Genomic DNA, 26660 nt, shown 5'->3' on the forward strand with positions numbered 1-26660 from the left:
CCGCTTGATTTGCTTTCTTCGTAACGTTTGACGATAAGAGCAGCGTTGACAACAAGTTTATCAGTGAGATCATCATCACTTTCTTCACCCTGATTTGAGATAACTGAGTTGCTGACATGCTTCATTGTTTCATTTCGAGAAACCAAGGCTACAGACTTTTCCTTGCTCGAGTCTTTCATGATGTGTTTACAAAGCTCTCTGGTCTCTTCGTAATTTTGCAAATTTCCAAACAAGGAGTTTAGATCCATAACATTGATCTTTTCACTATTCTTAAGAACATTAGCGTTATGTTACCAAATTTTCCCAAGAGAGTCGAGAAACTTCAGAACCAACTGAGATGAATGCTTGATAGTTCCCAGCCTGCACATATCATTAACCAAGCAGTTAAACCTATTGAAGGTTTAGTTAAGTAAATCACCTTGTTGAGCAAAGAAATGCTCATATATTCGATCGAGGTTGTTAATGATTGTGGCATGGACTTCCACGGTGCCATCATAAGCCACTTTCAGCATTTCCATTATCTCTTAGGTTGAGTCACAATTTTGCACAAGATGATACACATGATAGGGAATAGAGTTTCTAATTGCTACTCTGGCTTTTACGTCAAGATTAATCAGCCTCTTGCCATCGTCGTCATAGCCGGTCTCTGGTTTTTGCTTTAGAGGACCAACTAGAGCATTTTTCTGCCATGGGTTGGTACATAGGAACATGAGGCTTTTTCAATAATTTCACGCATCTCATAGTCCATGGTTTCAAGAACAACCATGGCCTTAATTTTTCACATGGCGAAGTTGTGTTCACCAAAAGGAGAAATTTTATTAAGACCAAAGGATTTGTGATTATTAGAAGTCGACATGATTACATCAGTGTATCAAAAACCACCTTTGATACCAATTGAAGGTTTGTATCGATCGGATACACTTCAAGTATAAAAAACAAAAGAAAACTAATATAAGCAAACAAAGAACAGAAAGTAACTAACACATAGAGTTCTCAAAATTGTCTTCACCACGAAGACGGTTTGTCACAAAGACGATCACCAAGACGAACTCTCTGCATTAGGGTTTACCCTAGTGTAGATTATATACTAATTTATACAAGTATATCCCTTGATTGAAGGGATTGTATCTAATATATACTAAGAACCGATCTTAATCACAAGGATATTAGATCTGCTGTCTAGTCTATACTTATCTATATCATTACCTAATATACAAAAGATTACATAGAATAACTATACTAAGCGTTGACGCTTATGGACTTGATACGCTGACAATGAAGCTGATGTATATGCTGACGCTGACAGATAGGGTATAGAGTGTTTGACTCATCAGATCATAATATGTGACCTTACACTCCTAAGAGGACCCAAAGAACTACTAACATTGTTATTTCTTTATCTTCTTTGGTTGATGTTTAATCTTTCTACAACTTGCAAGATGATCATTGGTGAGTTTAATTTGTTTATGTTATTTAAAATTTATAGATCTTCCGTTGCCTAAATCTTATGTTTTTTAAGCTAGTTTTTGAATAAAAAACCAACATTTAGTACACTTCCATTTTGTTATAATACGTTTGTTTATATCGTGTTAACTACAACTCAATGTGCTTTCAAATAAGACTCCATAGTTAGAGATAGCAAGATGTGGCTCACACTCCAAATGACTCTCATATTGGAAAATGTATCTCTATGCTATCTCAATGTAAGTTTATGTTTCGTGAAACCCTAAATAATCTTTGTTATATAATAGTAATGAAAATTTTCAAATGGAATAAATTGATATTATAGTGAATTTTGAAAAAAATAATTATATTGTGTTAAAAAGATTTGATAATATAACATCGATGTCATATTAACATATTATTTTCCAACTTAACATAATAATCGGGTAACGGGTTAACGGATTACAAGAAATGTCATAGTGCAATAGTCACTATTAAACAAAACCCAAACTAATATTTGATTAAGAATTAAAAAATTTAGTGTCAAAATTGAAACCATAAAAAAATAATATTTTTGTGGCATTTACCATTATATTCTATCCGAGGTGTTTTTTTTTTTTTTTTTTGTTTTTGGTTTTTTTTTAACATCAACATTATTCCCAAATTCTTGATTTGGGTTTTCCTTTTTATATGAAATATTCATCGGTTCAAAATAAAGAAAAAAAAATCTTATATTCAACCAAAACTTTCAGAAAACACCCATGGCTTAAATCAATAATATTTTTTTTTTGAAGATAGTTCACAAAGCTACACATTTAATCATAATTACTAGACACTAGTTATATTTATTTATCAATTTTAGATCTTTCATATCTATCTTTAACTTTGATTTTGCATGCACAATATCTATAACTTCCAATACACATAGGACCATCTAGATTCCATCTCTTCTTACCCTTCGGCATTTAAGGATTTGGGCATAATTGTTGTTATTTTTGTATCATTATTCAATAAAAATATTCAATGTTATATCTCTATTTTAATAACCAACTAGTATCAATTACTAATTAATAACAAAAACACTATGTCTAATATTCAAAACCGATATGTTGGAAATCAAAAACAAGTATGAATCATGATGTGTGTAACTTGCAAAACCACTAAATTACAAGGACTCTTTTACAATTTAACCAAAGTAGACTCCAACGAAATCTTAAACTTCAATCTCCCTTTTAAAGATTTCAATTCCGTCCATTTTTGTTCTAAGCTTCGTCTTCTCCGCAGCTTCAACATTCCAAAATCTTCCAACTTTCTTTCTTCTTCCATCAAACCTTCCAAAAAAAACCAGCTTCAAATGCACTTAAGCTCCATGAAAACCCTCTAGAATTCAAGACTTCCAAAACCATGGATTTTGGAATTACACCTTTCCACAATACACAGTTCTTCAATCACGACGAAAAAACCAATGGATCTGGGTTCAACAAGCAAGAGAGATCCGACCCGGACCCTCCTGATGATCAAGAACTCTTTCTTCGGACCTCAAAATCTTCAAGAACTGATTACTTTGACCAACCCACCAAGACAATGTCGATGAGATCTGATTCTTTGCTTTCAGTTTCAGCTACTGATACCAACAATATGCTCAGCTTCTCTTCTTCTTCTTCGTCTTCTTCTTCCGCCATTAAAGATGCAAACCAGAGCTCGCTATTTTCTTTCTACCAGCCTTCGCCTTCTTACATTCGAAATACAGGTACATATACACACATATACGTATCTCTCATTCTCTCTGTGTTTTTCCATCAATTTCGTATCTGGGTTTTGTTCTGGTTGTGTCTGTGATCTTGGAAATATGTAAACGAAACTAAAATTTTGATGTTTTTAGCTTTAAATTAGATCCTATGAAAGATGGTTTTTCGGAAAATGAATACGTGTTTGATGGGTTTTAATCTTTTTCGTCGAATTTAGGGGTGAGGGAATCGGATCCTAGGGAACAAGCCCAAGAAATGTTTTTAGGTTTCGATTCTCGGTAATTTCTTTTTCCAGCGCTACAGTGACTTGTACTACATGCATTAACAAGTTATACATTTGTCTGTATATCCATTTTCGCCATTTGTGGTCTGAAAAAACCTAGACTTTGATAAGTCTTTTCATTGCTATCAGTGATCTATGTATGTCCTGTTATTCGGAAGCAGCTATTTTTTTGTTTGAGTCTTGTCAAAATGTCAAGTCTTTTCCTTTCTTCATTTTGAAGGTCGGATTTTAATGGCGCTTTTGGTTTCAGGGTATGGCTATGGAGGATTACAAACAGGTATGCATATGCCGGTTTCAAGGTATAAAGGGCCTTTTACACCTTCTCAATGGATGGAGCTCGAACACCAAGCTTTGATCTACAAATACTTCGTCGCTAATGTCCCAGTTCCATCGCATTTGCTCACTCCACTTCGGAAATCCCTCAACACTTTCCTTTTTCCGGCGACTTCGTCTTCAACCTCTTACGCCCCCAATTCCTGTAAGTAGTAGTTTCAGAACTTATTCCGGCGACTTCGTCTCTTTTCGTGTAAAATTAATGTATGTTTTTTGGGTTTTTGAAGATGGATGGGGAGCTTTCCATCTGGGATTTTCCGGCAACACCGATCCGGAACCAGGGAGGTGCCGGAGAACCGATGGGAAGAAATGGAGGTGCTCTAGAGATGCTGTTCCCGATCAGAAATACTGTGAAAGACACATCAACAGAGGCCGACATCGTTCAAGAAAGCCTGTGGAAGGCCAAAATGGCCAAGCTAATGTCTCCGTTCCCGCTAAAGTGGGTCCCGTCGTCTCCTCCTCCTCATCTGTACCAGTTTCCGGCAGCCGAACATCCACCGCTACTGTTACCGCCGCCGCCAACCACCACAATCCTCCCACCAACAGGTGAGTAGTAACATAAACGTCAAATCTCTTCCGATTTCTCCTTTCTTTAGTTTTTTTAAAACAAAATCAAACTGGTGTCGTGATTGATTGATTGATTTCAGGACACAAGAATCGCAACCATTCACTGCTATAAACTCGTCGGAGACTCTGATGTTTCCGACGAACTATAACTCTTTCATGGATCCGGTTGCACCGAGCCTGAATCCGACCCCGACCCGGAATCCGAATCCGAATCCGAACCCACTTCCAAGTTTTGTTAACGAATGGTCAAAAGAAATCAAACAAGACTGGACCCAGCTCTCGATGTCTATTCCCATGGCGTCTTCAGATTTTTCATCGTCTTCAAACTCACCTGCTCAAGAGAAACTTGTTGTTCCACCACTTGGTTTATCTCACGAGTTTGATCTTGACCCGACCCATAAACAAGCATCAAACTGGATACCCATTTCATGGGGGAACACGATGGGGGGTCCATTGGGTGAAGTGTTGAATCGAACTTCTAGCAGTGGGGTCAATAGCAAGAATGCGTCATCATCTTCGGAGATGTGGGACGCCATTAACAACAACAATCTTGGATCTTCTCCAACTGGGGTGTTGCAGAAAACCACATTTGTGTCACTTTCGAATAGCAGTTCAGGGAGTAGCCCGAAAGGGGACAAAAAGGACGATTATGGTGGTGGGCTTTGTGATGAATTGCTGCTTTCAAGTTTCAACACTTGTTAGTTGATCTTGTAAGTTTGAGAAAAGGGAAATGAAGAGGGTTTTCTTTTGTAATTTGTTGGTTTTTTTTTTGACCTTGGTTTTAGACAAAGGTTCATTTTGAAGCCAATTTGGAGAAAAAAACATGTGTATCTTCTTGATGGAAATGGATTTAATGCTACGTTTGAAGTGATTGTTGATGTTAGATTTAGTGTTTTTATATTCAAAGATGTTGAAAAATCTATTGTGTATCCTTGAGAACATTAGCAGAAACGGTGTCTGTGTTTTCCTCTTTTTCAGTTTTTTTCCAATCTTGCATGTACAAAAGTCGTGAAGATCTAGATTTTATCCAAGATCATTTTATGTTTTGTGAAATATTGATAGTAAGATAAGGTTGAAATTTATTTGCTTTGTTTGTGCTTACTGCTTAGTATTACCAAAATGAAGTATTTTTGAAATTTATTTGCTTTGTTTGTGATTAGTATAACTAGATTTGATTAAGATGTTGATGGTGGAATTAACTTCAACTCTTTAAAGTGAATAATAATTCTTGTTACAAACCGCAAAAAAAAAATAGAAGGAAGACATCAAAAACAAAAAAAGAAACAAGATAATCATAATCGTATATAATTAAAGACATAAGATCGTAAAGAGAATAACATGATTGCTATGATGCTCGTCTCGTTCGAGATGAATAGATGAAGTGGTGATATCTAATGAGACTTTTTTGCTTTTTGTAGTATGTGATGCTTGATTTCAAGTTGTATGGACAAATTTTGAGGTTTAACTATGTAACACCCGGTTTGGTAATCATCTTGTTAAGTTATTCAATTAATTTTTGGGCCCAAACCTGGGCCACGTCGTGAGCACTTTTGTGTCACGACATGACGTGACCTTTCAAAATGCACATCATCTTTAAGGCTCACGATGTGACCATATATGGGTCACGACATGAGTTTGACTACGAGAGAAACCTTAATTTCTGGGGATTTATCGTGTATTTAAAGGAAGTAAGGGCTAGGGTCAGCCCATCCTCAACCTCGATCACCTCTAACACGCCCCCTTGAAACCCTAATCCTCTATAGTTGATTTTGAGCTCATTTGTGGTGATTTATAGCAATGAAGAAGAAGATGAAGAGCATTTGGTACACTATCTCAACATTCAAGCCTCAACATCTAAAACGTCCCAAAAATAATGATATAAAATTTTCGTTTATCAACTAAATAAATCGATAATACATATCATTTTCATAAAACCATAGTAATCAAGATTTAGCAAACATCATCGAATCAGAGTAATTCACAGAATGTGGAAAACATGTGGTGTGTGCACTGCAACCATCCCGAGCTCTCCATTTGAAAATTGAAGTACCTGTAACACAACTAAAAATCGTAAGCACAAAGCTTAGTGAGTTCACCAAGATACCACATACCATACATATCATATAACGGACCCCGCCCAAATGAGATACGGGCCCCGCCCACACTCGTATAACGGGCCCCGCCCAATAAACATACATATATAAGCACATACAAGCATCACCCAAACAACAAGTATATTAACATAACCAATCAAGGGTCAGCTTGGTGCCTTAGACCCGCTAAACCCAATGAGGAAACTCACCTCGTACTACCAAATCATACAGAAAATGTGACATCCCCATTTCACGGTCAGAAAAGACCGATTTTGTTTATGCTTTATAAAAATCAGAGTACCTCTTTTAATAAAAATGTTGCAGAATTTGTTCCCAGTAAAACATGATAAATACGTTATCAAAGTATTTTCGAAGAAAAGTATTTTTAATTCGTTTTAAAACATTTGGGATGTCATCGTCAATACAGAAACATAAGCATAAACATAACTTACATTTATTTACACTAGTGATCTACATCTCTTTAATCTCTCAGTGTAATGTGAATTCATCTCAACACCTGTAATATAAATAAACTGAGTGGGTCAGGTTGGGAAACCTGGTGAGTACATAGGGTTTTCAACCTACAATAATATACTTATTATGTTTAAACAATCAAACAATCGACCTAATTACCCATCCCCATTATCTTCTTTACTCTTAAGGATCTATCCTAAGAGTCATATATCCCGCATTCGTTCATTCTGAAGTCCTTTGCTTCCAGAGTTATAGGACTGACACTAAATCCATAGCTGCCAATGATCGTTCGTAAAGCAATAATTCCATAGCTGCTGGGTACTAAATCCGTAGCTACCAGTGTTTATCTATTAGGTACTAAGTCCATAGCTACCAATTCCTAACAGGTGCTAAGTCCATAGCTACCAGTGTTTGTCCAATAGGCACTAAGTCCATAGCTGCCGATGTTATTAGTTAGGCACTAAGTCTATAGCTGCCAATGTTTACTCACATCATCTTTTATCTCTCATCATTCATCTACCCATCTCATACCCAACATACTTGTATATTTAAAATACGTATACAGTTCAAATCATTTAAAACATGTATAAAAAAACGTTCATCCAACATAAACAGCAAATATTCAGATAATATGTACACATAGCATGTAATTTATATAAAATACTTCATATCTATGAGTAAGATGAAAGTAACTATGCACTCACCAGAGAAGGTGTGACTCGGTACTCGGACAACGCTTCGTTTACTTTAAAATAATTTCCTTCGACGAAATCTAGTATTATTACCACTAGATTTTAGTCTAATATTTACCGTGACTAATTATTAGTCTTATTATTATTATTATATAAGCGTTTAAACAATACTTTCCAACCACTATGTATAGACAGGGGCCAGACATAAAACACCGGAGGGTAGGACCATTTAGGCGTATAACACTTCTGAAACCCAACAACCCTATGCGGCCCTTTAAACCAGATTCCCCGTACCGTGAGTAGTTAAAAAGATATTATAACGACACTTATATAAGTCATAATAATAGCTCAAATATTTATTATAAATTTATAATAACAATACTAATTTTAAATATAAACTATATTTAAAATAGGGTAAGCAGAACTTACTTACAAGGCGATTTTAGCTAGGACTCGGGCTCTACAGGGGCAGAACTTCGTCGCTGAATCTTTCTAAGAAAGATTCGTGCACCGCTTCAGCGCTCACCTTACTATACTAAAACTACAGAAAGAGAAGTCGAATCACGAGGGACCAAGATGCTCGGGGGATAAGGAGAGAAAGACTCTTGAATCAAGAGAATGGTGCAAGAAATATAAAAGCCCAAGGCTCTTATTTATACTAATTAAATTTTCAAAAACTACCCTCCATAATTTCTTAATGACTTTTTAGTTATATAAACAACTAAACACCCCTTTATAATACTACTTTAAACAGATTTAACGATATTTGTATTGAACTAAAGTCGAAAGAACTCATCATTAGTCTTATAATCACCGCATCGTCGATACCTTTCTAGTGATATATATATATATATATATATATATATATATATATATATATATATATATACGTATATATGATTTATACTTTATTTTAATACGTAAATATGCTATTATAATTTGAAACTCGTTCATACGAACTCCGTTTTTGACGTTATTTATATCTACGCGTAGGTGGAGACGTACTTTATAACTTTCGTTTAGACTCCGTCGGCTAATTTTGACTTTATTTTTAAAGTTATAGTTTTAACAGGCGGGGATAGGATTGGTCCGTTAAAATCTCATAACTTCTTCATCCGATGTCCTTTTTCATCTGTCTTTTTATCGTTACGCTACTAATAACGAGATCTTTGATTCTCGTTTTGGTTGTGTCGGCTAAAAACCGCTCGATCTAACATTCGCATTTCGGGCTGTACACTGCTAATCCGAAACTTCGAAAAATCATTACTTACTCATACGAAGTCAGATTTGGGCGTTCTTTTTATGGACGCTTTCAGTTTAACGTATTATACGACTTTCATTTAGATCGCTAAGACTAAATCTCGCTCTATCGTAAAATAACTATTTACGTTTCCGGGTATCGTGCCGGTTCCATCGCGAAACTTCGACGGGTCATAACTTTTTCGTTATAACTCGGATTTCGACGGTCTTTATATGTACGGAAACCTTGTAACATATACTAAAACTTGGTTAAGATTTTTTATTCTAAATAATATTTTTCCGAAAAGTCATTTTCGACACTTATTGCTTCTAAATTGACTAGCCTGGATCTACGGGCGTTACAATTATCTCCCCCTTAAGATGATTACGTCCCGGAATCATCAACGAAACAAGGCTCGTATAATGACTCCATAAGTCGTCTCTTCATCCTTGGTAATAATTATAACTTCTATATTCCTTCAAGTCTATCTCTTAGACTTATTGACACTAAGCAGTACTCGATCGTGCATTTGCTTTCTATCTCAGGTTAGACTCCAAATTATGACCTACCATCATGTGATGCACGTTTAGACTCAGGTCTCTTATATTTATATTCTAATACAGAATATACCTTCCTTCATGTTCTAATGTGATATAATCACGTTTTAAAAGGTAGCATTTCTAGCTACAAGTAACTTTTTGTGATACCTCTACTGATCGCTTTTTATTCCAATCTTCCGTCTTAAGTCAGATGCTACATCGAACTTGATTTTCTAAGCCACATAGCATACTCAGCGTAGTCGGACTCAATTCTATATGACCACTAGGGTCGGAATATCAACAATCTTTTTAGTCATTACCGAAACGATGGGAACGACATACTTGAATAAAACAGTATCAATTACTAGCTTCTTGGTAACCTTGTGACTTTTCCTGATCCAAATGTGAGTCCTGTGCTTCCGGTAGTATATACATCTACTACCTTTCACACCTACTCATACTCGTCCCAAGTATTGTCTCACAGTTTTCCAAGTCACCATACAAGAAAATCACATAACAGTTTAACACATCAGATAGCAAAACGAAGGCTTCATTATTTCTTGAAACTATTACATAGGTGTTCAAGTTCACCCTAGACTATGCCTCTAATAGGCTACATCATATTGTTCTATCTCTTAGGCTACCTCATAACTCGGTCTTCGGGTATGGATTCCTCATCCTTGGTTCCTTGCATGGTTTTCTGCCTCGTCAAGGATCATGTGGAACACCCTTGGCCTTGGTGGTGTGTTTGGCTTTGCTGCATCGTTTTTCTTTGGGCAATTTCTTGACAAGTGCCCCTTGCCTCCACATCCGTAGCATACCTTATCATTATGTGTGCAGTCCTTGGAATAGTGACCAGTCCTTCCACACTTGTAACAAGTTACTTCTTCGTTGCACTTCCCATAATGCTTCTTCTTGCATTTATCACACCATCTCGCTTCACCTCCTTCTCCTCCTCCAAGCTTTGAGAATTTTCTCTCCTTGTTGGACCTTGAAGATCCTTCAAACTTCTGCTTCTCTCCTGCCTTATCTTTTTCTAGAACCTTTTCTCTTATCTGGGTCTCTACGTTCTTAGCTGCCCTAACAACTATTTTCAAGGTAGTTACCATTTTGACCATTGGGCCAAAGTCAGTGGGCAATCTGTTAGCAAATCTATCAATCTTGGAGAGTTCAGTAGGAACCAAGTAGGGAAATAGCTTCATCCTCTCGGTGAATGCGGTGGCATACTCATCAACACTCATCTTCCCTTTCTTCAGGTTCTGAAACTCGTTGTTCAGGTCTATCAGATCTATCTTTGAGCAGTACTGCATTTTCAACTGTTCCAAAAACTCTTCCCATGACATCCTTAGGGCTTCTCCTCATGGCATCGTATCTGCCAGTAGCTTCCATCAGCTCAAGACTCCTGTTTTCAGCTGTCTTACTGCGAAGACAATCTTCTGTTTCTCGCTACAGCTACATCTCTCAAACACCATCTCCATCTCGGAGATCCAATCCATAATCTCAATTGCCTTTGGGCTTCCTGAGAGAGTTGGTAGTTTCGTACCCAAGAAATTCTTGTACATTCACCCATCCTTGTCGTTTCTCCTTTTCGGGCCATCCCTTCGTTCACCTTGAGTCCCCACTTAACTCACTTGGCGGCTGTAGTTCCCTTCCTCCGATTGCTCGAGAATCAGTTCGGGTTGCTCAATGGGCATAGTAGGTTCGTCCCTATTCAACATCTGCCTCATTTCTTCCCTTTGTTCAGCTAACATAGCCCAAACCATGGCTTGTACTCCAGCCATGGTGATTGGCTCGAGTACATCTTCTACTACGACAGGTATTTGCTGAATCACCGTGGGTTGATTCCTATTCCCATTTGCATTCCCAGCTCCACTGCGGGTTCTTGCCATTTTGATCTATACACCGAATAAGGTGAATCTAGATCTTAATTTAGGATTGACGTTTAAATCATCATTATCACTCCGAAACGTTTATATGCTAGTTCTAATATCGTAATCGTATGTTTAGAATCCTAAACACATAAGGTTTCCAGATCCGGTCGGCAACAGACCATAGATCCGATCAAACTGTAGCATAAAGCATAACAAATCATTTAGCACGTAAAAGCAATTTAGGCATCATTCCTAAAATAAGCTAGTGCTTGTGTCTATTCAGGTGTATTACCTAAATCTATTAGACACACTCCTCACAAACATCACTTAGCATTCTAAGTTTAAGTCTAGATATTTCCTACAAATTCCTAGTTCGCTTAAACTAATGCTCTGATACCAACTGTGACATCCCCATTTTCACGGTCAGAAAGGACCGATTTTGTTTATGCTTTATAAAAATCAGAGTACCTCTTTTAATAAAAATGTTGCGGAATTTGTTCCCAGTAAAACATGATAAATACGTTATCAAAGTATTTTCGAAGAAAAATATTTTTAATTCGTTTTAAGCATTTGGGATGTCATCGTCAATACAGAAACATAAGCATAAACAGAACTTACATTTATTTACACTAGTGATCTACATCTCTTTAATCTCTCAGTGTAATGTGAATTCATCTCAACACCTGTAATATAAATAAACTGAGTGGGTCAGGTTGGGAAACCTGGTGAGTACATAGGGGTTTCAACCCATAATAATATAATTATTATGTTTAAACAATCAAACAATCGACCTAATTACCCATCCCCATTATCTTCTTTACTCTTAAGGATCTATCCTAAAAGTCATCTATCCCGCATTCGTTCATTCTAAATTCCTTTGCTTCCAGAGTTATAGGACTGACACTAAATCCATAGCTGCCAACGCTCGTTCGTAAAGCACTAATTCCATAGCTGCTGGGTACTAAATCCATAGCTACCAGTGTTTATCTAATATGTACTAAGTCCATAGCTACCGATGTTTGTCCAATAGACAATAAGTCTATAGCTGTCGATGTTATTTGTTAGGCACTAAGTCTATAGCTGTCAATGTTTACTCACATCATCTTTTATCTCTCGTCATTCATCTACCCATCTCATACCCAAAATACTTGTATATTTAAAATACGTATATAGTTCAAATCATTTAAAACATGTATAAAAAAAAACGTTCATCCAGCATAAACAACAAGTATTCAGATAATATGCACACATAGCATGTAGTTTATATAAAATACTTCATATCTATGAGTAAGATGAAAGTAACTATGCACTCACCTAAGAAGGTGGTGAATCGTTACTCGGACAGCGCTTCGTTTACTTTAAAATAATTTCCTTCGACGAAAGTTAGTATTATTACCACTAGATTTTAGTCGAATATTTACCGTGACTAATTATTAGTCTTATTATTATTATTATATAAGCGTTTAAACAATACTTTCCAACCACTATGTACAGACATGGGCCAGACATAAAACATCAGAGGGCAGGACCATTTAGGCGTATAGGACTTCTGAAATCCAACAACCCTATGCGGCCCTTTAAACCAGATTCCCCGTACCGCGAGTAGTTAAAAAGATATTATAATGAAACTTATGTAAGTCATAATAATAGCTCAAATATTTATTATAACAATACTAATTTTAAATATAAACTATATTTAAAATAGGGTAAACATAACTTACTTACAAGGGGATTTTAGCTAGGAATCGGGCTCTGTAGGGGCAGAAAAATCGTCGCTGAATCTTTCTAAGAAAGATTCGTGCACCGCTTCAGCGCTCACCTTACTATACTAAAACTACAGAAAGAGAAGTCGAATCACGAGGGACCGAAATGCTCGGGGGATAAGGAGAGAAAGACTCTTGAATCAAGAGAATGGTGCAAGAAATATGAGAGCCCAAGGTTCTTATTTATACTAATTAAATTTTCAAAAACTATCCTCCATAAGTACTTAATAACCTTTTAGTTATATAAATAACTAAACACCCCTTTATAATACTATTTTAAACAGATTTAATGATATTTGTACTAAACTAATGTCGAAAGAACTCAACATTAGTCTTATAATGACCGCATCGTCGATACCTTTCTAATTATATATACATATGTATATATATGTGTACGTATATATGATTTATACTTTATTTTAATACGTAAATATGCTATTATAATTTATAACTCGTTCATACGAACTCCGTTTTTGACGTTATTTATATCTACGCGTAGGTGGAGACGTACTTTACAACTTTCGTTTAAACTCCGTCGGCTAATTTTGACTTTATTTTTAAAGTTGTATTTTTAACAGGCGGGGATAGGATTGGTTCGTTAAAATCTCATAACTTCTTCATCCGATGTCCATTTTCGTCTGTCTTTTTATCGTTACGCTACTAATAACTAGATCTTTGATTCTCCTTTTGGTTGTGTCGGCTAAAAACCGCTCGATCTAACATTCGGATTTCGGGCTGTACACTGCTAATCTAAAACTTCGAAAAATCATAACTTCCTCATACGAAGTCAGATTTGGGCGTTCTTTTTATGGACGATTTCGGTTTAACATATTCTACGACTTTCATTTAGATCGCCAAGGCTAAATCTCGCTCTATCGTAAATTCACTATTTACGTTTCCTGGTATCGTGCCGGTTCCGTCGCGAAACTTCGACGGGTCATAACTTCTTCGTTATAACTCGGATTTCGGCGGTCTTTATATGTACGGAAACCTTGCAACATAGACTAAAACGTGGTTTAGATTATTTATTCTAAATAATATTTTTCCGAAAAGTCATTTTCGACGCTTATTGCTTCTAAATTGACTAGCCCGGATCTACGAGCGTTAGAGAAAATCACTAGCTGTTAGCTGACAGATCCCCGAACTATCAAAATCAAAAGAACACCTAATAAACAATTGGGTTCCAATCAATATCCATAAATACATACTCGTGGTAAAAAGACCATTTTACCCATATCCTATATTGGATCAAGATTTAGGCCTAAACCATATAATCCACAAGGCCCAAATACAAAAAACGACCCAAGGCCCAATCCATGGCCCAACTTTCCAAATTGGGCCCAAACCCATTATAGGCATTCTCAAAATAATTATCAAACCAAAACCTGATGACCCAGTAGGGCCCAAGACAACTAAGCCCAAAAGATGGCCCAAACCGAAGCCCAATATAGAAAATTCTTCCTGACTGAGTACGCCCCATGTAATCAGTGGGTACGCTAAGCGTACACATAAGAAAACCAATAAGCCCTGTGTACTAACCTTGCCCACAACCAACCTAGAAAACGTCTTAATCCCTTAAGTCAAGATGTCCAAAACCTCATAATAGCTAAATATAAGAGACTTGATCCATAAAGTCGAAGACTTTAAACCTTTGCATGGCTTAATGAAGCCCAATCACCAAAGATGAATTCCAAAGGTCAAAATCACGCCGAAATGTCTTAAACTTCTTAATACCTTAAGACCTTAGTCCAAACTTCCAGATCTGATTCAAAGGGACTTCTTAAGTCATAAAGTTGCTGACTTTATGACTTAGCATGACTTAATGGGACCCAAATCAAAACCCTAAGTCCCAAGCTCCACCAAAAGACTACCAAATCATGCATGGAAGGTTTATACTCATCAAGATCCAAACTTTATGACTACATAACCCCAACAAAGGCCAAATATGTAGTTCAAAGGTTCTGGAGTAAATTCTACTCACAAGAACCACCACAAAGGGATCAAAGTCATAACCCAGTGCCACCGAGCTAGATCTACAAGAAAGAGTTGTCAAGGTTGAGAATTTATACCTCCAAAAGTTAGATCTAGGTGAACAAAGCCTGGATCCAAAAGCTCCAAGTCAAGCAATGATTCTTCAAGAAGTTCCTTGTTCCTCCTCAAGCACCAAAAACACACATAAATCACTTTGAAGCTCAAAAGTCACTCAAACGGGGGCTAGGGATCGATTTCTAGAGTTTAGAGGAACGAAGGCTAAAGATATTAGGGTTAGGTTAAGAGATAAGGAGCTTAAATAGGGTCTAAGACCCTAAAATAGGGTTCTGGTTTGAATAGAGTACGCCCAATGTATGCTGAGGTACGCCCTGCATACTGCCTTTGTTAGTAGTATGCTACGCGTATTCCTGTGTACGCCCCGCGTACCCGGCTAAACCCTAATAACCACCAAACTTCCGAAGGCCATAACTTCTTCGTTATAAGCTCGTTTCGGACGATCCTTATATCCATTGAAAGTTAACGAGAAGCCTTACACTTCTATCATCTCATACCATCCTTAAGACCTTTCGAACAAAAATCCAATTTCCACAAAATCCCGAACTGACACTTTACCGAAATACCCCTAGGCTCCAAAACATGAATCGAACACCCGAATCACTTCAAATACATCACTCGCACTCAAATGGGCCTAGATAACATCTTTTGAAAGGCCCTAATCCTTATGATAACTGATGATCCAGATACGGCCCCAATTGTTCAAGCGATTTGAAACTAAGTGTTAAAAGTCTCCCCCACTTATATTCAATTTCGTCCTCGAAATCATTCCTTACCATCCTCGGCAAACCCAAAAGCTTGAGGGACACAATCAAAACCTTGAGTATAAAACGGACTTCCCAAAGCAACCGAACCCAACCTAAATAGAACTTTCCAACCCGAAGAATATGAATCCAAAATCCCATACATAAAACCAACTCTACTTTACCTGAAATCTAAAATCTTGAATTAGTCTGACTCCCCGATAGACCGCCCATACAGTACCACTACTAGGCCAAAACCTCATTGAATCTCTGACTTAAACAGAACGCTTCCAACCCTTGAATGACTTGATTCTTCTAATTGAAACAAAATCCCTGACCAATATTGTTGTTGAACACTCATACATGATAGAAAGCTCAGATAATCCTTTGAGTGGAGGACTCATCCCTGCTACAGTTAGACTCAAACGAGAGCTACACAAGAGGGTCAAATATTTTACTCTTAGATTATTTAACCCAACTCCAAGTGACCTACACATATTCTCCAATTTACAAGCGACTCCACACATGAGATCCAATTCAATAATACTGCCTTGACTTATGTTGATGCTGTTCACGAATAGAACCAATCCAAGACACAATCACACAGGTTTGATTTATCATCAAAACTGAATCCATTCATTACCCTTGAACCCCTTGATTGATACCCTCATCATATAGATACCCCCAATTCTTACCCTAGTGAGAAAATGAACCTGCACATAAACACCCGTGATTCCCAACTCAAGATCTCAACTAAAAAACCATCCTGATACATAACTCATAACCCGAGACCCACACATCTATACTTTCATTTCACCCGAAACCTTTTGATTCACGACAACCCCTCACTAGACCAAGATATAATGGTTCCCAAACCATTGCTGAGACTACCAGTCTAAAACCTGGTCCAACCACCAGATTTCCAAGAGTCGAAATTACAAGGCTACCCAACCTATAAACCCCTCCGCATTACACACTGACCATCTACTTAATCTTGCCACTCAAGATCCAAAACCTTGGCCCAATAGCCTCTACCGGGTCCCACCGGTATCGTCATAATCACACGAACCTCACCCATGGGTCCCACCCAACTATACCATGGAGCGGCCTCGCTTACGGGTGCCGCCTATCAAGAGCTATCCAAGCACGACTCTGCCTTAGACCCCAATGGTCCTCAACCTAAAACAAAGAAATACTCCTCGACAATCTTGACTAGCATGCCTAAGGCACGAACTGATTTCCCCTTTTATGCTCATGACCATCTTGAGTGATAGTATACCTCGAACTGGTGAATGCTACGGTCCCATCGCAGTCTTATAGCACTTCAACCCAACCATGGTTACCACCCATGGCCTTACCATACCCAAACCATCACAACCCCACTCATTCTGATTCGAAACTTACATCTAACTACATCAAATCAGATGTTCGGGTCATACTTTGAATTCCGAAGTCCTAATACTAGGCTCACCCACAATCCTGCTAGGCATAATAAATAAGACACCAAACAGGGGTTGGAAGTTTCCTGAACTCCCACTTCCATATCTCAATCTAAACGACCACTTAGGTCGTCTCTCTTCCTAGCTAGGATGTGAAACTTGACCTAGTGCCACACTCTTAAAAACTTCCAGAAAGTCTGATCGATTTCCCCCCACTTTGATTTGGTGGAGCTCTCCCATCTCTTGAATCCCGATGGATTCTCAACCTGACAACCTCATAAAGCATGAACCGCCTATGTGCTAACACTACTAGCGTTCCATTACTAGCCAAATCCAATGATCGCCCGACTTCTGAAACCCTAAAGAATACTCTTGAAATCTTAACCAATTTGATATTCCAAATCACCTCCCATGATACCATACCAATTCCTGAGTTTTATGCTAGCGGCTAAAATTATAACCCTTTCCCGGAACCGATGAATCTTTATCCCAACTTCCATTCTCAAAGAAACATTGAATTTTAACCAACTACAACGCATGCGAATATAAAACTCCCCTGGCACTTCCAATGACCAACAATTCATGCATCTGACATCACTATCTTCCTGCTACCGCTCCTCCCCTAGTAATAGTAGGGTTTGAACCCAAAATTTCTTCCATAAACAACCACCGATCATACCAGAACAGATGATAAAACCACTGAAATCTGACCAAAGATCTTCCAAGCAACACCCCTGAATTGATCCCGACCAAGACCCAGATCCACCATTGAACACGCTGAAGCCCACTCAATCAAGATACGACCTCTGAAGATTCATCAAAGATTATCGGCATGAAAAATGGAATATAACACTTTATGATAACCCAGAAAATAGCAGTGAACCAACCCGAAATATAACTTACCCATACCTAAGCAAAATTCCAATGCAATTCAAATTTCTTATAACAACCCAGAAGAGAACAGAAGATGGCATACCTGCAAAAGTATCTAATGGAAATCTTGACCTCCCCCTTAAATTACCCCAACGATCTCGAGGTCATGGTGCAAAATTCACCTCCAATCCCAAATGGCAAGAACTAACAATAACATCCTCCTCCCTGAAGGATTCTAAGGATCCACAAGCCTTAGGCTCCCGACCCAAAAGGCCCCAAGATGACCATCAAAGAGCTCCAAAATCCATCTCTTGGCTAAACCAAAGACCACTGAGGTCCCTTCCATAACACCACGAGTAATCTCCGATGAGACGAACTCTTGCGACCATGCATCGGTCGGCTCAGTACCTGCTCTTGAGCCGAAACAGAAACCAGAATTTGAATCTCATTCCCATACCGAAACGACATGAAAAAGATCCGATTATACCCAAGAATCCTCATCCCACATGCTTCTTAGATTTTCCAAGTCTCTCCCCAATTCGAGTATGGATCTTGTGCTTTCAGTAGTACAGACCCAATACTACCTTCCACACATATCCATACTTTCCTGAAGAATCCTCTCGAATCCTCTAAGTCACATTCTCAAATCTATACACCCACTAAAGTAATCCTTAGGCTTTCCTAGGTTCCGAACCTCACCCTGCCATCAACTGCTGAAAACTTCCCACAATGTCAGTCACCCACCTCATGAATGTCATCACATGCAACAAAGCTTAGATAATCCTTCAAGTAACAGAATCATCCCTACAACGGTTGGACTCAGACAAGAGCTGCGCAATAGGTTCAAATACATCAGTCTGAGATTATCTGAACCTTGTCACATGTGACTTGACATATTCAATTACTAGTTAACTCCCATTACCTAAGAGTTCCACAAATCACAAAGCAAGTAGCATTCGAGCAGTAGCACTCCAATCCCACGTACCACCACTCAAAACTAGGAGCTCCCACTCTTGCTAACGATTTCCTTACACATCCAAATCATACCCGAACCAACATCCCATGCTTCCTAGGCTACCAGGTATCACATAACAGGCCAACCTATCTCTGGCTAATAAGAACTAGCATGCATGTCTACAAGCTCATATAATATGCATACAAAGGCATCTCCCCTAGCATTCTATCATGTAAAAAAATGAGCATATCCTTAGCCCTAACTAGCATGCGATTAACAGATTCACGGATCAGAACATAACCAATAACATGCATGGGTATTTTGGGAAAAGTTACTTGAGCTCAACTGGTTGCATGCACCACAACCTTTCTTCTTTTAGGAAAACACCTTTCCAAAAATATATTTCTTTTGAAAAACTTTAACAAATCCTCAGTTTGAGTCAGACACACCCGAGAGTGTGCCCGAATACCTCAAACTAAGGCTCTGATACCTACTTGAAACGTCCCAAAAATATTGACATAAAATTTTTGTTTACCAAGTAAATAAATCGTTAATACATATCATTTCTATAAAACCATAGTAATCAAGATTTAGAAAAACATAATCGAATCAGAGTAATTCACAGAATGCAGAAAACGTGTGGTGTGTGCCCAACAACCATCCCGAGCTCTCCATTTGAAAATCGAAGTACCTGTAGCACAACTGAAAACTGTAAGCACAAAGCTTAGTGAGTTCCTAAAGATATACCATACATATCATATAACAAGCCTCGTCCAAATAAGATACGTGCCTCGCCCACACGCACATAACGATCCTCACCCAATAAACTTACATATATAAGCACATACAAGTATCACACAGACAACAAGTATATTAGCATAACCAATCAAGGGTCGGCTTTGGTGCCTTACACCCGCTAAACCCAGTGAGGAAACTCACCTCGCACTACCTAATCATACATAAAATCCTTGGCTACTAGTTGATAGATCCCCAAACTATCAAAATCAAAATAACACCTAATAAACAATTGGGTTCCGATCTATATCCATGAATCCATACTTGGGGTAAAATACCATTTTACCCATATCCTAGCTTGGACCAAGACTTATCCCAAACCATATAATCCACAAGGCCCAAATACCAAAAACCACCCAAGGCACAATCCATGGCCTAACTTTCCAAATTGGGCCCAAAACTATTGTAGACCTTCTCAAAATTTATAATTCACACATAATGAGTTGGTGCAATTTGAGTTTCATATACCTAATTGTCTTCCATTTGGAAAATTATTTTTATTCCAAGGATATGAACCTTTTGGGGATCATTTCTTACGTCAATTGAAGTGTTTTAGCATGTATTTGAATCTCCTTGAGTCATTTGGGTAAGTTGTAAGATGTTTGGATCATTGGGACAAAAGTACAATGTCTAAAAGAGAAATTTTGGCCATTTTGACCTGCTGGGGTTGACATGGGTCGTGTCTTGAGCTCTGATCTCATGTCACAATGGAAAAACTTGTTTTGGGTAAAACGTTTTCATTCGGACTCGAAATCACGCACGATTTTTGCCTACATTCTTATTTTAACACGAGGAAGGTTTTGAAACCATAAAAATTAAGTTTTGGAATTAAGAACTTAATAAGTGACTTAATGGATCGTTTTGGGGTATTTTAAACTTAGAATGTTAAGTTGACCCTTAGAAGGGTATTATAGTCTTTTGGCATTTGTAATGATATTAAGTGTTTTATTTGGAGATTTTGGAGCTGGAAGTGGCATAAATCATGATTAAAAGATATTTGGTGTTGCAAGATTAAGACTTAACGTAAGTACACTTACCTTGGAACACTTGTCTCCAAAATGAATATTCTACTTGTGTTTCCCCTTTTGTGATATATTATACATATGTGTATTATTTGAAAATATATGTTTCACTTTATCGTTATGATAGTTTATTATTTGGGGATGTCCTTTTGAATTAAGTACATATTTTGAGAAATTGATTTATTTGTGGGGGTTTAACTTACTCTTTATTATTATGGGTACAAATGCCCTTTTTGTTATATTGTAAGTTACCAGGAGCATATATCCCATATTATTGGTTTTTGTTGTTGTGAAACTATTTAACACATACTTGATTGCTAGTTGCTCGTATGGGTATTGTTTATGCATTTGTGAAATGTAATTTTTAGAAATGATTTGATACTTAAAGCAAAAGGCTTTATTTTTGGAAAATTGTTTTGAGCATCCATACTTACATTTCATGCTAGGATGGGTGTGACTTTGTGGTCTCGGGTACCTAATTGGATAGTTGTTGTTGCTTGTATTTGTTTATGAGTGGATTTCTAGATAATCCTCACATACACGAGTAGAGGATCGCTACCCCTCGTGTGGCCTAAGTTAGATGGCCCCTAGTGCCTGGTTTGTTGTGAGTGTAAGGGAAACTTGACAGTTTTGTCTATCGTGCGTTCTTTACACCTGGTTGTGATTACCTTGTTGTCGGATGTGAGCACAAAAGTTGGATGTCTGTCATGAGTACTACACATCCGACGTTTGTTATGACCTAAACGTTTACATTGACAAGGGTTTGGGAGTATTTACATGCATTGCATCCTACATGTTATGATTGATATTTTGTTACCCCTTTGTTATCGTGAGACATATTGTCTCGTTTTGGAAACTTAAATGTTTTATGGAAACCTTTTGGGAATGTAAGACCCTAAGACCCTTCAATTATTTTTGGATTATAAATCCAATTTCTTATATTGATTTGGATGTATTGGAAATATTAAATGTGAAAATGTGGATTTCTATCATGTTTTAGCTCACTTGAGCATTTAATAATTTATCTATTGTATTTTGTTATGATTATTAAGAGGTGCTACTCTGGGTACACCCACTTGGTATTATTTACTTAACAATGAAGTTTTTTTGAGAACTGTCATAAATAACAATGTAATTTGTCTCATGTCTCATTATCTCCCCAAGATAACCTTTGATGTTGATTTGTTGTTTTTGAGAATGTATGGGTTTGTACATTGGTGTATGAACCATAGTGTTCATTCATACATCGTCCATAATGTCTAACCCTTATACCATACTCACTAGGCTTCCCCATAGCCTAACCCACTTGTTGATAAAATGTTACAGGTTAATAGATATCGTCAAAAACTTAGGAGACTTATGTGCTTTGGATATTTAGAATACTTTTGGTTTGTGATATTTTCTTAAACCTTTGTTTTGATATCTGTTGTAGCACTCTCACATGAATTGTTGTATTAAGCCAATAAATGTTATATAAATTTTTAATTGAGACTGTTATCCGCATTTGAACTCTATAAAATATATTGAATTAAACTTTGGAAATTGTTTTTTTGCAAACTAAAACTTTGAAATTATTTTCAATGACTTTATTAAAGGCTAATTCAAATAGGCCTATGCTAGGGGAGTTACAAAATAGTTTCACAACAAATAGGCAGATGCTGTAACATTAGAATATAAGACTTTGATATACCAAATATTTCCAAACTTGCATAAAAACTTTTCAATTTAACACGGGTCATGTCCGGTGTCCTGATCTCATTTCACAATGTAAAAACTTTTTTGGTTATAACTTTTTCATCTGGACTCGAAAGCACACACTGTTTTCGCTTATGTTCTTTTTTTTAACATGAGGAAGGTTTTGAAATAAAGAAAATTAAGTTTTGGAATTAAGAACTTAATAATTGACTTAGTTGACCATTTTGGGGTATTTTAAACTTAGAATGTTAAGTTGACCCATAGAAGGGTATTATAGTCTTTTGACATCGTGTAATGATATTAGGTGTTTATTTGGGGATTTTGGAGCTGGAAGTAGCATAACTCATAATTAGAATATCCTTGGTGTTGCAAGCTTAGGACTGAAGGTGAGTACACTTACCTTGGAACACTTGTCCCCAAAATGAGTATTCTACTTATGTTTTCCCTTTTATGCTATGTTATACATATGTATAGTATTTGAAAATATATGTTTTGTTTTCTCATTATGATAGTTTATTATTTGGGGACGTCCTTTTGAGTCAAGGACATGTTTTGAGAAATTGATTTATTTGTGGGGGTTAAAATTGTTCTTAAGTAATATGGGTATAATTTGCTTTTTGTTTTTTCTAGTGAAATATTGGAAGTACACACACACACCTTATTGTCGATTTTGTATTTTTGGAAACTTTTTGGCATATCCTTGATTGCTAGTTGCCCGTATGGGATTATTTTGAGCATTCATGAAAAATTATTTTCAAAAATGATTTTGATTGATGTGACATCCCCATTTTCACAGCCAGAAAAGACCGATTTTGTTTATGCTTTATAAAAATCAGAGTATCTCTTTCAATAAAAACGTTGCGGAATTTGTCCCAAGAAAAACATGATAATTTCATTATCAAAGCATTTCCGAAGAAATGTATTTTTATTCCTTTTAAAACATTTGGGATGTCATCGTCAATACAGAAACATAAGCATAAACAAAACTTACATTCATTTACACTAGTGATCTATATCTCCTTAATCTTTCAGTGTAATGTAACTTCACATCGTCACCCGTGATACAAGTAAACTGAGTGGGTCAGGTTGGGAACCTGGTGAGTACATAAGGTTTTCAAAGCACAATAATATAATTATTATGTTTAATCATCAAACAATTAACCTAATTACCCATCCCCATTATCTTCTTTATTCCTAAGTACCTTCCCTAAGGATTTATCCTAAGGGTCGTCTCCTATATCATATTTACCTCTCATCTCATCGCATTTCCTTATATGTTTGTTCCTAAGGACTCTCCCTAAGGATCATCGCCTACATCGTATAGACAATATTGATTAAGGAATTACTCCCTCAATACATGCCCAACAAGGGTTAGGGTATCATCGCATGAATACGTAGTTACAACATCGCCTGAATTCGTAATTCATAGTAAGGGGTTAGAGTATCATCGCATGAATACGTAGTTACAAATCGCCTGAACTCGTAATTCATCACCTACAGGTTATGAGCCTGCTGGTGTTTCCACGGGGTTGTCTATAATAGTCTGTGGTCGCCATCTATACTCTGGTAGATGACTACATCTCCAAATTGCCGGACAAGGTTATAGTATCTTTCATCCTACATCATCGATTCATCATTACCTATCTATCCTCACCTAATTATCATCACCTATCTCTCATCATTTTATTTCATCACACATCAACTATTTCATCTACCCATATTTCATCCCAACATATTTGTAGATATAAAATAAATATATAGTTTAAATAATTTAAAACATGTATAAAATCATTCATCCAACATAGACAGCAAGTATCCAGATAATATGCACACATGACACATAATTTATATAAAATACTTCATATCTATGTGTAATATGAAAGTAACTATGCACTCACTTGTTAGAGTGATGATTCCAAACTCGGACAAAGCTTCGCTTCTTAACAATATAATTTCCTTCGACGAAACCTAGTGTTATTACCACTAGATTTTAGTCTAATATTTACAGAGACTAATTATTAGTATTAACATTATTATTATTATTATTATTATTATTATTATTATTATTATTATTATTATTATTATTGTTATTATTATTATTATTATTATTATTATTATTATTATTATTATTATTATTATTATAAGGTACTAATAACATTACTATATTTAAATAAAAGCTATATTAGAAATAGTGTAGGCGTAACTCACTTACAACGGGTTTTTATTAAAAAAACCGGGCTTCGCTGGAGCAGCGTTTTCGAGCCGAAAGCTTTTCTTCTCGGAGCCATCGGGCGCTACGGGGTTTCCTTCTCGTGCTAGGGAGGTTCCCTAGACTTGGGAGGGGCTTAAGGAGGCTAGAGAGAAGTTAGAGATAGAAAGAGAGGTTATGGTGTGAAGAAAATATGAAGGATTCATCTTTTATTTATAGGGATTTTATCGTAGAGTAGTCTCTAAGCTTCGTCCGTATCTTCCGTGTACGAGCTCTGTTTTCTACGTTATTTATATCCACGCATTGGTATTTATGAGTACTACAACTTTCATTTAGACCCCATCGGCTAATTCTCATTGTATCTCAGATATACAAAACTGTATTCGAATTCGCCGCGCTCGAAAAGTAGAGACTAAGCTTCGTCCATATCTTTCGCATATGAGCTTCGTTTTTGACGTTATTTATATCCACGTGTTGGTATTTATGAGTACTACAACTTTTATTTAGAAACCATCGGCTAATTCTCATTCTATCTCGGAATTACAAAACCGTATCGAATTCGCCGCGCTCGATGAGTAGAGACTAAACTTCATCCATATCTTTCGCATACGAGCTCCATTTTCGTCTGTCTTTTTATCGTTTAACTCCTATTAATGATATCTTCATTTTTCGTTTAAATTATTTTGGCTGAAAATCGAACGATCTAAAATTCGAATTTCGGGTTGTGTACTGCTATGCTAAATCTTAGAAAAATCGTAACTTCCTCATACGGAGTCAGATTTGGACGTTCTTTTTATGCACGCTCTCAATTTAACATATAATATGACTTTCGTCTAGATTTCTAAGGCTAGAAAGTATTTTGTCATAAATTCACTTTTTTACGATTCCCGGTGTCGCGCCGGTTTTGCCGTAAAACTTCGATGGGTCATAACTTCTTCGTTATAACTCGGATTTCGGTGTTCTTTATATGTACAAAACCTTTGTGACATATATTATAACTTGGTTAAGATTATTTATTCTAAATAATGTTCTACCAAAAAGTCTTTTTTGACGCTCATTGTCTCTAGAGTGACTAGCCCAGATCTATGGGCGTTACAATTGATATAAAGCTAAAATGATTATTTGAGAAAAGAGATTTTTGGCATCGTACTTGTTGCATACGTACATATCATGCTAGGATGGGTGTGAATTTTTGGTCCCGGGTACCTAAATGGACATTTGTTATTTCTTATTATTTGTTTTTGAGTAGATTTCTAGATAATCCTCATGTGCACGAGTAGAGTCTCATGACCCCTTGTGTGGCCTAGGTTAGATGGACCTAGTTCCTGGTTTCTTATGGGTGTAAGGGCGACTCAACAATTTCATCAGTCGTGCGTTCTTCACACCCGGAAATCATTACCTTATTGTCGGAGGTGAGTACAAAATTAGGTTGTGTGTCATGTGTACTGCACATCCGATATTTGTTGTGAGCTGGAATTTAAGATTTATAAGGGGTTAGGGTATTTTGATGCATTTCATCTTACTTATTGTGATTGATCATGTTTTACCCCTTTGTTATTGTGAGACATATTGTCTCTAATTAGAAACTTAAATGTTTTATGGAAACCTTTGGATATGTAAAACCCTTATACTATTTTGTATTATAAATCCAATTCCTATTATTGCTTTTGGATATATTGGAAACATTGAATTTGATAATGTGGATTTCTATCCTGTTTTAGCTCACTAGAGAGTTTAATAGTTTGACTATTGTATTTTGTTCTGATTATTGAGAGGTGCTACTCTGGTACACCCACTTGATATTATTTACTTGACACTGAAGTTTAATTGGTGATTT

The 26660-nt window shown here is 36.8% G+C and overlaps 1 protein-coding gene across 1 annotated transcript; it reads left to right on the plus strand.

Moving 5' to 3' along the window:
* Positions 1-2679: 2679 nt before the first annotated feature.
* LOC145097488 (growth-regulating factor 1-like) lies at positions 2680-5245 on the plus strand. Its single transcript, XM_079035055.1, has 4 exons — positions 2680-3193; positions 3725-3952; positions 4035-4353; positions 4455-5245. The coding sequence occupies exons 1-4, from the start codon at positions 2848-2850 to the stop codon at positions 5074-5076; spliced, it is 1515 nt and encodes a 504-aa protein (XP_078891181.1). The 5' UTR covers positions 2680-2847; the 3' UTR covers positions 5077-5245.
* The last annotated feature ends 21415 nt before the right edge of the window (positions 5246-26660 follow it).

The sequence above is a fragment of the Lactuca serriola genome, chromosome 4, assembly GCF_051521515.1.
Source record: "Lactuca serriola cultivar US96UC23 chromosome 4, Lser_US96UC23_V15, whole genome shotgun sequence".
NCBI lineage: Eukaryota > Viridiplantae > Streptophyta > Magnoliopsida > Asterales > Asteraceae > Lactuca > Lactuca serriola.

Excerpts from the sequence above, each read along its gene's own strand:
- LOC145097488 (XM_079035055.1), top strand. The coding sequence starts at position 2,848 with ATGGATTTTGGAATTACACCTTTCCACAATACACAGTTCTTCAATCAC. Across the intron at positions 3,194-3,724 it reads TTCTTACATTCGAAATACAG|GGTATGGCTATGGAGGATTA; the intron begins GTACATATACAC and ends TTTTGGTTTCAG. Across the intron at positions 4,354-4,454 it reads CACAATCCTCCCACCAACAG|GACACAAGAATCGCAACCAT; the intron begins GTGAGTAGTAAC and ends GATTGATTTCAG.